Below are 13455 nucleotides of genomic sequence, written 5' to 3'. Positions count from 1 at the left end.
TGATCAATCATTCACTGTCATTTGCTGAGCTGCGTCTGGTGATGGTCTCAACAATATCTTCATTAAATACACATCTCTTCCCCTTTTTCTTGATGGTCTCATAGGCTTTAATGTAAAGTTGTTGCCTGATAGACATCATGAAAATAACTTTGTATGTATTTGTATTTCTGCCTTACCATCATTCAAATGAATGATTAATGTCTACAGGCACAATGCTTACTTACTTGCTTACTTACTTACTTACTTACTTACTTACTTACTTACTTACTTGTGCCAATAAGCAAATGAAGCCACATCCGTAACTTCCATTCTGAGGAAAGGTTGCTGTGAGGCAGAGGTCACGCTCATCTAATAGACCAGGCCATTCAAACGTACCTAAGTAAGTTCATTTCCTGCAGGCATCGTGGATGCAGCTCAAGTTGTCCAAGTTTAACAGGCTGAATTAACACATTCTTTGCAAGTGCATCAAATATATACCATCAGATGAATGAAAGGATGTTTTGCTGCCTTTTCATCTTGACTAGTTAACGTTAGGTAGTCATAGACAGGAGAAATATTTATTTAATTTGCTTTGCGGCTCAAAGGCTGCTGGCAGCTATCAGTATCTTTTAAGATGGAATGTTTTCTTGCATGTTACTCAATGCATGAGTTCAGTCAGCAGACTTTAAATGTCAGAATGGCCGCTTTGACCATTTGTATTTCTTGGCTTTCTCGTGTGAAATACAAGAAAATGAATGTCAACGAGATGATGGGAACTGTGAATATTCTGTTTGCTTACTCACGTGGCAAGGCGTCGTTCCAGTGCGCTCCAGCACCACGTCCTCAAGCTGCTGGAAAGCGTGAATCCTGATCTCCTGAGTGCACCTGATTTTTACTGATTATCAGCAGATAACAGTGGCAGCTGATCGATGTGGGCATCTCTCTTCATACATTACACTGGCGTCCTTGGGCCAGCACTGTGCATAAAGCACCAACCACTCCCCTTGAGATAACACACACAACACAGGGTCCTTCAAGATCTTCGCCAAACTTAAGAAAACCTGCGTCTGGTTAAGTGTTTTGTCACTACGTTTTCCTCCATTCAGTGCGATGACCAGAGTAACGTGTGTGCTTTTTGCATAGATGACAGTGATGATGACAGGGAAGTGAGTCGAAAGCGTACAGTGCGCCAGGCAGCCTCCAAGGCTGTGTCCAAACAGAGGGAGATCCTGCTGGGTGATGGAGGCAGCGAGGATGAGGAGCACGAAGACCAAGAGGAATCCTATATGGACCGTATGTACAACTGCACTTTGCAAAAGCTACATATAAACCATAAGCAAGTAGTAAATGTCTGATGTGTTGTCTGTATATGAACCAAGACAAGACTGTGAGCTGCATGTGGCAGATTTTTGCACATGCCTAAAGAAGATGAATTGAAGTTGTAAAATTCTTCTTTAGAGCAGTTATTCCCAACCTGAGGGTCAGGACCCTCAAAGAAGTCCTGGCGCATCCCCAGATGATTAAATGGATAAGGAAGGAAAATGTTTTTGTTACAATATTCTTTCAACTTTACTGACAAGTTGATGGGCTTACTAGGCCAGCCGGAGGTGTTATATTTTCGGCATGTCTATCCAAATGTACGTCCCATTCTCATGAACACAACATCCCAAAGCCGTGAGAAAATTTCCTTCACGTTCACTTGGACTCAGGGATGAACTTAAAGGATGGTGCTACAACCACAGGCACCCAGTATAATGTATGTATTGATGGAAAGTATCGCTGCTCCAGAGATTCTTATGCATTCTGTTTCTGTGTGCAGCTGACGAATCTGGCAGTGATGAGGACTTCATGGTGGAGGATGATGATGACAGTGACTATGGTCACTCCAAGAAGAGAGGCAAGAAGGTGATTCGACGGGGACGGCCGGACAAGAAGGAGAAGAAAAGCCCCAAACCTCGACTAAAGGCCACAGGTGAGAGGTCCAGTCCCTCTGCAGCTGCAGCCTCAGACTGCCAGAATCTCCCAGTTAAACTTTTAATTCATATGTTAGTGTTAAAATGCCTGCTCTGAAATTTTGTTGAAATTTTATTATTTATCAATACTAATACGCTAAAATTTTGAGATTTTAATTTGAGAATATGACAACAGCTGCAAGGGATGTCCTGATCCAGTTTTTTTGGTCCTGATCCAATACTTAGATCCCTAAGTATTGATTAAATATGTATCCAACTCATTGAAATAATGCTTTAGCTGCACTGAACATGTAATACATGCGGACTGTTCATGAAGCAGCTGCTACAACGCTACGCTTTAGCTATAATTGCACTTGTGTGTGTATATATGTAATGATGATATATTATGATGTTGCCTGGCCGTATTATCTTATATATTAGAATTTATATTATGTTATTTGTCTTTGTTTTTGGGAAGTGTGGAAGATATTGCAAGTACAACATGAAAAGGCTTTGCGCCACTGGGCCTGGAGACATCACCGCAGACAAATAAAAGGCATTTTTAGAGGAGGAGGAGTTGAATTGGCAGGGCAGCTCCCATACATGAAACGCCTCCCTGGATCCGCTGTTTCCTCCCATATTCTTCACATTTTGTAGCTGTCTCCCTGTCTGCTCTCCTCCTGTCTAGCTCTGGTTGTCTCTTGGGCTTGGGAGGTAATCATGGAGGACACATGCTGCCATCACTACTACATCTACATGACAAGGCAACATGAAATCCTGGTGTAGAATACCCTCCACTGTGCAGCACACATTTTCCTGGCCTTAGAGACTGTGTCCAGAATAGGGCCTCATCAAGGCAGCAACCCCCCCACCATTGTAAATCACTTTTGCTTTGTTGACCTGATCTGGGCAGAGGTCCATTTTCTGGTATATGCAGTGTTCGGGCATCCATGCGCTTCCCCAGAGCTGAGTTTGCAAATACTCGCCATCACCGGTGCCATTGATGGCCCCACTGCAGTTTTGGAAATTCCACTTTCCCCAAAAATGGTCTGCTATCTCTCACCATGCCTCCTCTGTTGGCTTTGGGATGCCTCCCATCATTAGCCTCATGACTGCTCTGCAAGTCATGCAGAGTGAGTCTGCCAGTTTTCCCCCTGAGCTGGTGGGCAAAAGCCAGGCTTCTGAAGGACTGTCTGGTAGCTCAGATCCTGTAGAAAAAAAGCGATAAGTAGTAACTAATGTATACACATAATTTTATACCAATCAGCTTATTTGTCTGTGTAGTAAGTAAGGGCTGTCAAAAACAGAGGAAATATTAAGAGATCACTTGGTGAAACAAAATAGCTGAGTGGATAAGTTTGCTGAATATACTGAATAGTGAAAGTAGAACAATGACTGCACACAGAAAATCAAATCTTCTACATATGTATTTGTGCAACAAAGAGCCTTTCAGTAAGAACATTTTACATACACTCTGGGATTTCCAGTATACGTACATTTTCTTCTTGAAGCAGCTGGAGTTGGATATGCACACTATTTTACAAATTCACCAAGTTTAAAAATACGGAAATACTTTTATTTTCTCATCCTGTATTTGCTGTGAGTCAACATACATTCCCACTGTCTGACATGCATAAATTAACATCCTCTATGATATTGATTCATTGCATATTATATATTTCATTAATCTCTTAGCTCAAGAAGCAGACTGATATTATCTGTGCCACACATGACTAATGGGAAGCTATGGATTTGAGTGATGTAATGGACTTGATGTGGGAGAAGGTACTCAAAACTGTCCCTCACTCTTTGCAAGAGGACATTCAAGAGCAGTGATTGCGACCTTAAACTTTGCACAGTGAGGACCCAGCCAGCCAAGAGAAGTCCGGGAAAACAGGCTGCCAGCTTTGGTCCAGGATTTTCTGGCATGGCCACGTGCTATGGGAAGAGGATGCTACCTGTCTGTAATAAATGAAGTACAAAGGGAAAGTTACTGCAAACACAGCCCCCCTTTTCTCTTCAGGCTAGGGTCGAGCTATCAGGCAGTTGGAGCGGACATACTACCAAATTAAATGCTTTGGGCGCGTACATCAACCCCCATCATTCCAGCTCAAAGGTCTCAGTACATGAAGAGTATCATCACAGTATAACATCAAGTCAGTTAAACTTCAAGGGGTATCTGTCTGTCCATTTAGGAAGCACTAAATTGTGACGCAGCTACACCTGCTTTGGTGCAAATGAAAGTGACAACAGGTGCAATGGAGCAGCAAAAGCAACCCCCAAAAGGGAGTGGTTTTGTATGTGGTGGCCACAGACAATTGCTCTCTCCCCATGCTTCCTGACTGATTCTTCTCTAGCTTTGAGTTCGGTCAGTGTACTTGTTACTACTGGTAGCATGAGGCGGTACCTGCAGCCCAGTCAGGTTGCGCAGGTAGTCCAGCTTCTCCAGGATGGCACATTCATATGTGCGGTCGCAAGAAGGTTTGCTGTGCCGCTTAGCACAGTCTCAGGAGCATGGAGGAGATACTAGGAGGCCGGCAGTTACACAAGGAGAGCTGGCCAGGGCCGTAGAAGGTCATCAACCCAGCAGCAGGACCGGTATCTGCTCCTTTATGCAAGGAGGAACAGGACGTCCACTGCCACAGCCCAACAAAATGACCTGCAGCAGGCTACAGGTGTGCATGTTTCTGACCAAACTGTCAGAAACAGACTCCATGAGGGTGGCATGAGAGCCCGACATCCTCTAGTGGGACCTGTACTCACAGCCCAGCACCATGCAGCTTGATTGGCATCCTCCAGAGAACACCAGAATTGTCAGGTCCGCCACTGTGCGCACATGTGACAGGCGTCAAAGAGTCTGGAGACGATGTGGTGAACGTCATGCTACCTGTAACATCATCCAACACGACCGGTTTGGTGGTTGGTCAGTGATGGCCTAGGGAGGCATATCCTTGGATATGCACAGACCTCCATGTCATAGCCAATGGTACCCTGACTGCTGTTAGATACTGGGATGAAATCGTCAGAGTGATTGTCCGACCTTACGCCGGTGCAGTGGGCCCTGGTTTCCTCCTGGTGCAAGACAGTGCTCAGTTTCATGTGGCCAGAGTGTGTAGGCAGGTCCTGGATGATGGAGGCATTGATGTCATTGACTGGCCTTCATGTTCCCCTGACCTGAATCCAATTGAGCACCCATGGGACATTATGTCTCAGTGCTTCCGACACAGCCAAGTACCACCGCACACTGTCCAGGATCTCACCGATGCCCTCATCCAGGTCTGGGAGAAGATCCCCCGAGACACCATCCGTCGACAGGAACATGCCCAGACGTTGTCGGGAGGGGGGCCATACACACCACTGAGTCACATTATGATTTGCTGTGATGAAATTCATGCAAGTTAGATCATCCTGTGATTTCAATTTTTTACTTTGATTTTTGGTGTGATTTTGAATCCTGCCCTCAGTGGGTTGATGATTTTGGTTTCCATTAACCCTTGTTGCATAATTTTGCTCTCAACAAATTATCAGTAAAGATTTTCATCTTGAAAAATTCATTCACCATGATCCGATGTGTGATTTAAGTGTTCCCTTAATTTTTTTTGAGCAGTTGATTTATTATATACTACATTGTATTTTTGGTTCAATTCATTTGTGCTTCAAAATCTTTTTGCCCTTGCTGATGTTTAGTGAAACAATAAAAGAGTAAATACATGATTTATTTTGCCACTACCAGGTGGCAGTTCGTCAGTAACTTCATAGCCTACTGTAGTGTGTAGATGTTAACTCACCCATACGACACAAACTAGGAAAAATTTGGAAGTTTCACAGTACTGTGCTGGGTCCAGAAACTATCCTGTGCCATAATTGCACTGCAGGTGGAGCTAGTATAAACATACACTCTGCAGCAAATGCGCTCCACAGACGTTATGTCTCCAGTGTCGCCTCGCAAATGATCTTTAGCTGAGTAGAGACAGCAGCTGCAGAGAATACACAGACCATTTCATTTTGGTCTTTTATGAAGTTACTCAGGATGTGTCATTTATTAGCGGCAGCTGGTGTGATCTGCCACTTGTAAGGTTTGTCATTTTAACTGGTCAAAGAGTTGGTCAGCGTTGAATGTTTTGTGTACCAATCCTCAGTGTCTGAACTCTTGTTTCACATTCACACCCTAATTTTCACTCACAGATCCAGTGACATGCACCAGCACCTCAAACTTTCAGAAATGAATGTCTTGTTTTGTCTGTACACAAACAGAACTAACAAAATGACAGTTTATGGTTTTGGAGGCTGTTGAGCAGCATATGCAACTGCCTCTTCACAAACAGCACTTCATCCAGCACCCAGGACTTTTGTCCTGCACTCATTGGCAGATTCACTGTGGCAATAAGACAGAGAAGTCGCTGCACCTACTTACTGTTTGCATTTCTGTTTGAGAACAGTTACAACAAATGAGATACAAAGCATTATTGGGAAACTTTGCCAATTTTCAACCAGCTGTGTATCGTTACAGTGTGGGTAGTATATTCAAATTAATAATGTTGAACTTCCTTCAGTGTTGCCTGCAGCCAGAGCTCCCCACTCATTTGCATTTCGTGTCATCCAGCAGGCTTGATGGCTGTAGGGCTGTTGTTTGAACTAGATTGTGTCCATAGACAGTTAGATCGAGAGAGACAGCTCACCACGCAAAACTCAAACTGTCAAACTAGGCAGGGTTGATTGATTACCAATCAAAATTGTGTGACCGCATTTCCTATTTCTTGCCTCAAATGTTTTTTGTTTTTTTTGTGTACTGTTACTACAGCCCGTATTCTTTTTTTTTTCTCTGATCACGTAGAACCAGTTTCAAAAACATATACGTCTTTCCACTGCTTAGACAGCCCTGTTTCATTTAAAGAACATCTTTCCAGCGGTGAAACACTTGTTTTGTTAGTGAGCTCTAGAGGTGTTGGCAGGTGGATTCTTAACGTTTGGGCAGAGGTGTACAAGCCGTTTCCCCCTGCCTCCAGTCTTTATGCTCAGCTAAAATGAGCGTCAAACCCTCAGCAAGCATTTCCCAGAATGTTGAACCCATAACGTTCCATCAGTGTGATCAGTCAATTATCCAAGTGATTATACTGAAAAGAAAGGATGTGACAAGGAACACAAATTCCGTTTCCATTTTTTTTGAGACGTTGAAAGAAGCGAAGAAAAAATTTATGCTGTTCAGTGGTCATTTGTGAAATTGAACTATGGTCTGATGGTCACTGACTGATGTGTCTTTTTTTCCACTCAGTGACCCCCAGCCCAATGAAAGGAAAGGGCAAAGGGCGCCCCAGCGCCAAGGCCCTGGAGAAGAGCTCACCCAAAGAGGAGGAAGAGGAGGACCCCGAGAGTCCCCTAGAGGAAGAGGAGGAGGAGGCCGAGAAGAAAGAGACCTCCCCTGCCCCCAAGACGACGAAGGAGGCCGCAGGAGGAGATGAGGAGGAGGAAGACGAAGAGGAGGAGGACGGCTCGGAAGAGGAGGCACCCTCTGGAGAAGACTAGAAGATGGTACCCGCTGACGCCCATCCTCCATGTCTCTCTATGTCTCTTCTCAACGTTTTTGTTTTCTTTTGTCGCTCTGCGTTTAGAGTTGTTGTTGAGTTGTTGGGGTTTTTTTTGTTTTGTTTTGTTTTGTTTTTCCCTTTTTTTCTTTTTCTTTTTCTTTTTTTCCCTCCTGGTGGCCTGGCTCAATGGTTTGGACTTTGTGTGCTTTTTCCTATTTTGCTTCTCCCCCCTCCGACCAAGACATTGTGCTCATGTGACCACATGGTGTATGTAAGGAGGTTTTCATTTTCGACACCAGAGTCACAGCGTTCAGCCTTACTCACCCTCCTGTCTTTACCATTTGCATTCTGCGTTTCAGTGTGAAAATTCAGACAAGTCTGCCTTTCCAAGAGCTCAGTGCTAGTGAGCATCCGTCCTTGGTGTGAACAAACCAGTTCACGTGTGTTTGTGTTTTTTTTTCATCTCCCAGGATAACCAATGATCTGACATGACTGGCCACACATTTTTTTCCTGTTTATCTGACTGGTCTGCGATTACAGGGAGTATTGTTCAGAGCTTTTTAGTATCTGTATCTAAAGCGCTGTATTTACAAAGCGATGTTCAGTCAACACACGCAGGGCTGAAGCTTTTACCTTCTCTTTGGTACATTGTGCTTTTAAACCAGGAGCATGTTTTAACAGGGCAGCCTTAGTTAGGTCATTATTTTAAAAGCTTTGAAAGTGTTCTTTCAGTTAAAGCAGCGTCTTTGTTTTATTTTCAGACCTCACCCTGCTTTTTTCAGGCTATATTGATGCCCTGAAACCTTTGCCGCGTTTCTGTGTGGAGACTGAATAAAGTGCGTTATTTTGAAAGTATTCCACTCGTAGCTGCTGCTTCTTAGATGAGTTCGAACTGTTAAAGGTGGTGGGCCACTGCTGAGTGTTAGCTACATGCTGGACCACCGCTGTCACACATTTCAAGCCAGCATATGTGTGATTTTCTGTGCTTGTTTAAATCTAATGGTTGTGGGAGTACTTCCTGTAAGAGGGTCTGGCTTTTTTTCTCTCAGCCCATCAGCTGCCTATGTGAAACGGTTTTTGGTGTATGTTGGGCTTTCTAACGGTGCACCATGCTGCGTGAAGCAACCCCGCCCCTTTAAAATGCGACCCCCACCTGCCTGCATGGCTAGAGCATCTTCTCAGCATTCAACCCCTTGTGCCAGGCACGCCCCTAAGTCTTTTTGTTTGTTTTATTTTCAAGAAATGCAAGAAGAGATATTTCTTTTTTCCTTTGAGAGTAAAAAAAAAATGAATGTCATTTTTTCTCCTGTTGGTTCATTGTTCTAATTCTCTATTCAGATTTTTTTTTGTAATGTTTGTTTTTTAAGAAAAGAAATAAAATGTATCTTGATTTTAAAGAAAAAAAGTCGACCCTATCCAATCTGTTCTGCCTGATGGTTGGACCCAGCCTCCCCTCCCTCATTTTCTCCTTTCCTTCACTCCCCATCCTCTCCCCCTCTCCCAGTCCCATCAGCTTAATGGTTACTGTTGGTATCCATGTCCATTTGTTTCGAGCTTTCTGTTCATCCATTAGTATTTCACAAGCCGATACTTTTTTCAGTTCAGAGTTACACAGTACTGAGGTTCAGAAAAGATCAGCAGCTCAGTTTATATCTGGCATTCATTTGTCTTTTAATGCCTTAATTTTCATTGAGTTCCGTTTCAGTAGTGGCTCTGATAACGTCGTTGGAGGCCTGAGAATGTAACCTGTCCTCATGTTTTAGGTCTTTGCTACAAGTGGCAAATTAGGCTTAGAACAAGTCAACAATTTGTATGATCAGCAGACCATCCAAAGCCATAAACGATCTCAAAACTAGTGACTCGGAGAACAGGTGCAGCACTTGTGAGATTGTCCTTTTTTGCGATAAGTAGTGTTTTGATGTCAAAGCAAAAAAAATAAAAAAAATAAAATAAAAATAAGAAAAAGCTGCTATTGTGATCTTGGGAACATAAATTCATTATTAGGCGTTGTCAGGAGAAATTCTGATTCGTCCCAAGGCTGCAGTAGAAATTAGTCCTGGATGTGAACAGGACACACTTGAACCTAGTCCGTGGTTCAGAAGCACATTCAATTGTTTTACACTGTCCTTATCAGCAGGTTAGTGTGTTTTTCTACGTTCAGGTCCTGAATTGGCACCCAATCCTTAATGACAAAGAAAATAGGAAAAGTTTGTTTATACCAATCTAAAGCTCTGAGAGCTGTTTGCAGTAGGATCAGATACTGTCTGTAGATCACAGCGTTGAGGGCTTGAATGAGGGTCCTCTCCATCCCACAGGGGGCACATGGCATAAGGCTGTGAATTTCTCCTCTTTCATCCATTCTACGATTTCTTCTGTTGTACTGTTTTTGATGTTTTTTTTCTATCTACCTTCAGTTGTACTGGCAATGTAAATGTAAGCCAAGTTGTGATTCCTACAGGAGACCAAGTGAAGAAGCTTTTGTCAGTAGTGTGGAAAAGGAACGCTGAACTCTTGAATCTTTTGCATGTTGTGGAAAAAGTGCGAAGCGATGATGCTGGTGATGGCAATATTGTGGTCTTACAAAAAAAGTATTAACAACGACGATGTTGATAATGTTTTGGTTTCCCAGCTTCTAATAAAGGCAACCTACTTTTTATACGGATTTAACTACTTGTTTTGTGACGTTGAGCTCTGTGTAATGTGCGCATGGTGGTTTTGGTTTATGATGATCGGCAGTAGACAGGTCAGCCACTCAGGAGCGCTGATGACCAATTTAGATCAGTTTAATGACAGCTCAGACACCGCAGAACCTGATCACTGATGAAGTTATATCCAAACTTTACAGAGTCATGCTTAACTTGGGTAAGCAGCTTACATCCCCATAGACCTCTCTCTTCAAGCCTGGACTCTTATGTGTCTGCAAATGTTTGTATTTCCCCCATATTTTTGTCATGTAAAGGAGGCACTCCAGAGGTCAAAAACAGCAAAAGAATGACCTCGTCTTGATCACTTAGATGAATTTTATTTTGCAGCTAATGAACTGACAAATCTGCATTTCAAGAGAATGCCAGCATTGAGAAAATAAATTAAAAATAAAGGAAACAATAAGATTAAGAGAATGCTAGACAAATAGAGATTTTCCATATCAGGTATTTCTTAGAGTTTATTCGGACGCCTGCAGACGGACTCCTTCCTCGCTGCCTTGAGTGTGTGGCAAGAAAGAGCCCAGAACAGGAGACGTTAGTTATATACAATACATTATCTTGTAGACAGGATGACTTTGTTCTACCATCAGAACAATGTCAGCACTATAGGCACGTCATAATGTGCTGTACAATCAGGACAAAATGTTCACAGTAGGTAATAATATACGTGGTGTCATGGACAGCAGATTATGACACACACACCCACACACACCTAATCGTATGACATAGTTATTAATTTGGCTTGAAGACAGTGAGTGCTTACGATTGAGTAACAGAGAAGATGAATAATAAGAATTCCCATCACAGTTTACAACTTGGATGCAGCTTGGATGTTAATGTTAACAATCACATTTATGAGCGGGAACCAGTAACCAGTTTTTACTGGACTGGAAAATGCAACTATGAAAAGTATTAATTATATAGAGCCAGGAGCAAACAGGGAATGACTGGTGAAATGCACACCTTACTTACACCTTAGTAAGGAAATCTGCATGGATGTTGGACATGTACATTATGTATCCTTGATGATGTCATGGCTGTATCGTGGGGATTTCCCAAAGACCCAGTGTGTCCTGTCCAATGGGAAACCAGAATCTGGATTCGAGCCAAACCTGACACTTAGGCGTGATTTGCAAGGCCTGATGGGATTTTGGCAGTACTTCTTTTTTCTCTGGCCTCAGGATTTTATCCTGAGGCTTCAGATTGTACATGTAGGTCTGTCTTTGTTTATCCATGTGGTGAAAATCTTTAAATGCATCTTCAAAAATATTACCATGAATAATATCAAGCATTGAAAGTGAAAACTTGATTTCAACGTATTTTCATCGGGTTTCCTCTATTTTTATTTTTTTGCAGAATTAGTCTTTCCTCAGCAGCAGAATCTGATATTTTAATAGTTACTGCCCCCAAATGGACCAGAAAGAAAACAAAAACAATCAATGCAGCTTTAAAGAGAGCAGTAACTGAGTTTGCTGAGATGGATTTAGCTTTGCATCCACTTGGCTAAAAATGTCTCATATGGATGCTGCTGGCCATCCACACACTATTGCTCAGTTGCTTCCTGTTTCACACATTTAAATTCTCATGCCACCACATCACTGAGAAGGTCAACACACTGGGATGGATCTGTAAATTATATACACTCTCAACTTACTGTCCACGTTAAAAACAGTTAACCTCTACAGTTTTCTTCTTACATATTGTTTAGTTTTCATATCAAATCTCAGTCTTGTCAATTTTCCAAATAGCTTGGTTCTAACAGAAGTCTGATGGTAACTCAGACTTCTTCAGACAGAGGAAAAAAAAGACTTAATGACCAGATGACATCTCACTTTTATGTTACAGCAATGAACATTAACGTCTCCTCTTCTCACACACCCGTCACACTGACATGAAATAGCCTGATATTCTTCATCCAGTCCTGTCTATGTACGAAGGCGTGAATGTGTCTGACCTCTGTGGTTCCCTCTCGACAACTTGTGCAGTCCATGTATGTCTCGGCTCCTCTGCACTTTTCCTTGTGACCGTGTTAACACTTCATGCTGAGTGTTACGCACACAAACACACACAAAGCTAAGTGATATTTTAGGTCACCCAAGGACAAATAAATGTCCTGAAACCAGCCGGCAACATGGTCATCACACTCAGAGCAACAAAGTGAGTAAATCTGATTTTATTCATCACCATCTGCTGTTCAGTTCCAGCGCAGTCAGTACTGTTTACAACAACGCACACTTGACACAATGTTTTCCCTTCACAGTCGCTTTTATCAGTAGGATGTAGCTGTAAGGTTTATGACAGCTTCAGAAGGTAGTGTGTGCAGTTGGGTTTTAGGAGTTTTATATCATGTAGCATTTCACATGTTATCAATTACCAGCAATTGGCCAAACTTTCACTCACTGCAGTTGATATGTATACAGTATGAGCCCAATGAAAGAATAGAATTTGGTCAAATAAGGTAAATCTACAGTACAAGATGTGAATTAAGAGGGAAAGGACATTCTTCATTATGATATCTTTGTACACAAAAATTTGTCCAATGAGAGCAACTTGACTGACTGCAAAAACAGGTACAACTGGATGTAATCTTATTAGAAATTGTCCTGAATTCTCACTTGACCTATTACCCCTGTAAACATTTCCCTCATGGGTTTTTGGTCTCAGTCACCACTTTCAAGTCTTCTTCAATTCAGCACGATGTTGCATTTTGTGAATTATGGTCTTATTGAAAGTAAAACCGACAATAAAGCAGGGTATGCTTTCTGGTGTGGCTACCTTGTGATTGACAAGTCGCTACCACAGTATGTCCTTGGGTTGTCAGTCAGATCCAATCAGGACAGAGGTGTAGGTATGTGTCTCGCACCGCTTTCTCATCCAGATATGAAAAAACCTAGATGGCAATGGCCATAATGTCAAAATCGAGGCTTCTTAACCAATGGTTGATATGACAGTGGGTTTACACTTGCATAAGAGTGCAAGCTGTTGATTGGTGTTTCATGTTTTGGTAAAAGAACGCAGGACAGTATGCATTCTCTGGGATTTGTGTTTTGTTTACTGCCAGACCTTCAGTTCATGATCAGTCAGTCAGTGTGTTGTCTAGAGTAAGATTTATGTTCCATCCTCTCAAAGACGAAATGTGCGCAGGTCTGGTTTGTCAAGTCTGTAGGTTTCATAGTGCTTTAACAGTTGAAACATTCCTTATTGACAGGTGAGCTGACAAACTGCTGTCACCTGTGTACTACAATGAAGTATCAAAATCTATGACCTTTTCCCATAACATTCAAACTTTTTAAG

General features: G+C 42.4%; 1 protein-coding gene across 1 annotated transcript in view; it reads left to right on the top strand.

Annotated features, from left to right (window-relative positions):
* The window catches only part of nucks1a (nuclear casein kinase and cyclin-dependent kinase substrate 1a), a 28211-nt gene extending 18088 nt beyond the window's left edge, over nt 1–10123 (top strand). Inside the window, exons 6-8 of the mRNA XM_070958881.1 lie at nt 1123–1272; nt 1799–1951; nt 7204–10123. Coding sequence (XP_070814982.1) covers nt 1123–1272; nt 1799–1951; nt 7204–7454 — 554 coding nt within the window. The 3' untranslated portion in view covers nt 7455–10123. The remainder of the gene's footprint in view (nt 1–1122; nt 1273–1798; nt 1952–7203) is intronic.
* Nucleotides 10124–13455: the final 3332 nt, after the last annotated feature.

Source organism: Chaetodon trifascialis, chromosome 3, assembly GCF_039877785.1.
Source record: "Chaetodon trifascialis isolate fChaTrf1 chromosome 3, fChaTrf1.hap1, whole genome shotgun sequence".
In the NCBI taxonomy this organism is placed as follows: Eukaryota; Metazoa; Chordata; class Actinopteri; order Chaetodontiformes; family Chaetodontidae; genus Chaetodon; species Chaetodon trifascialis.
This window is presented reverse-complemented; position numbering and strand designations above follow the sequence as displayed.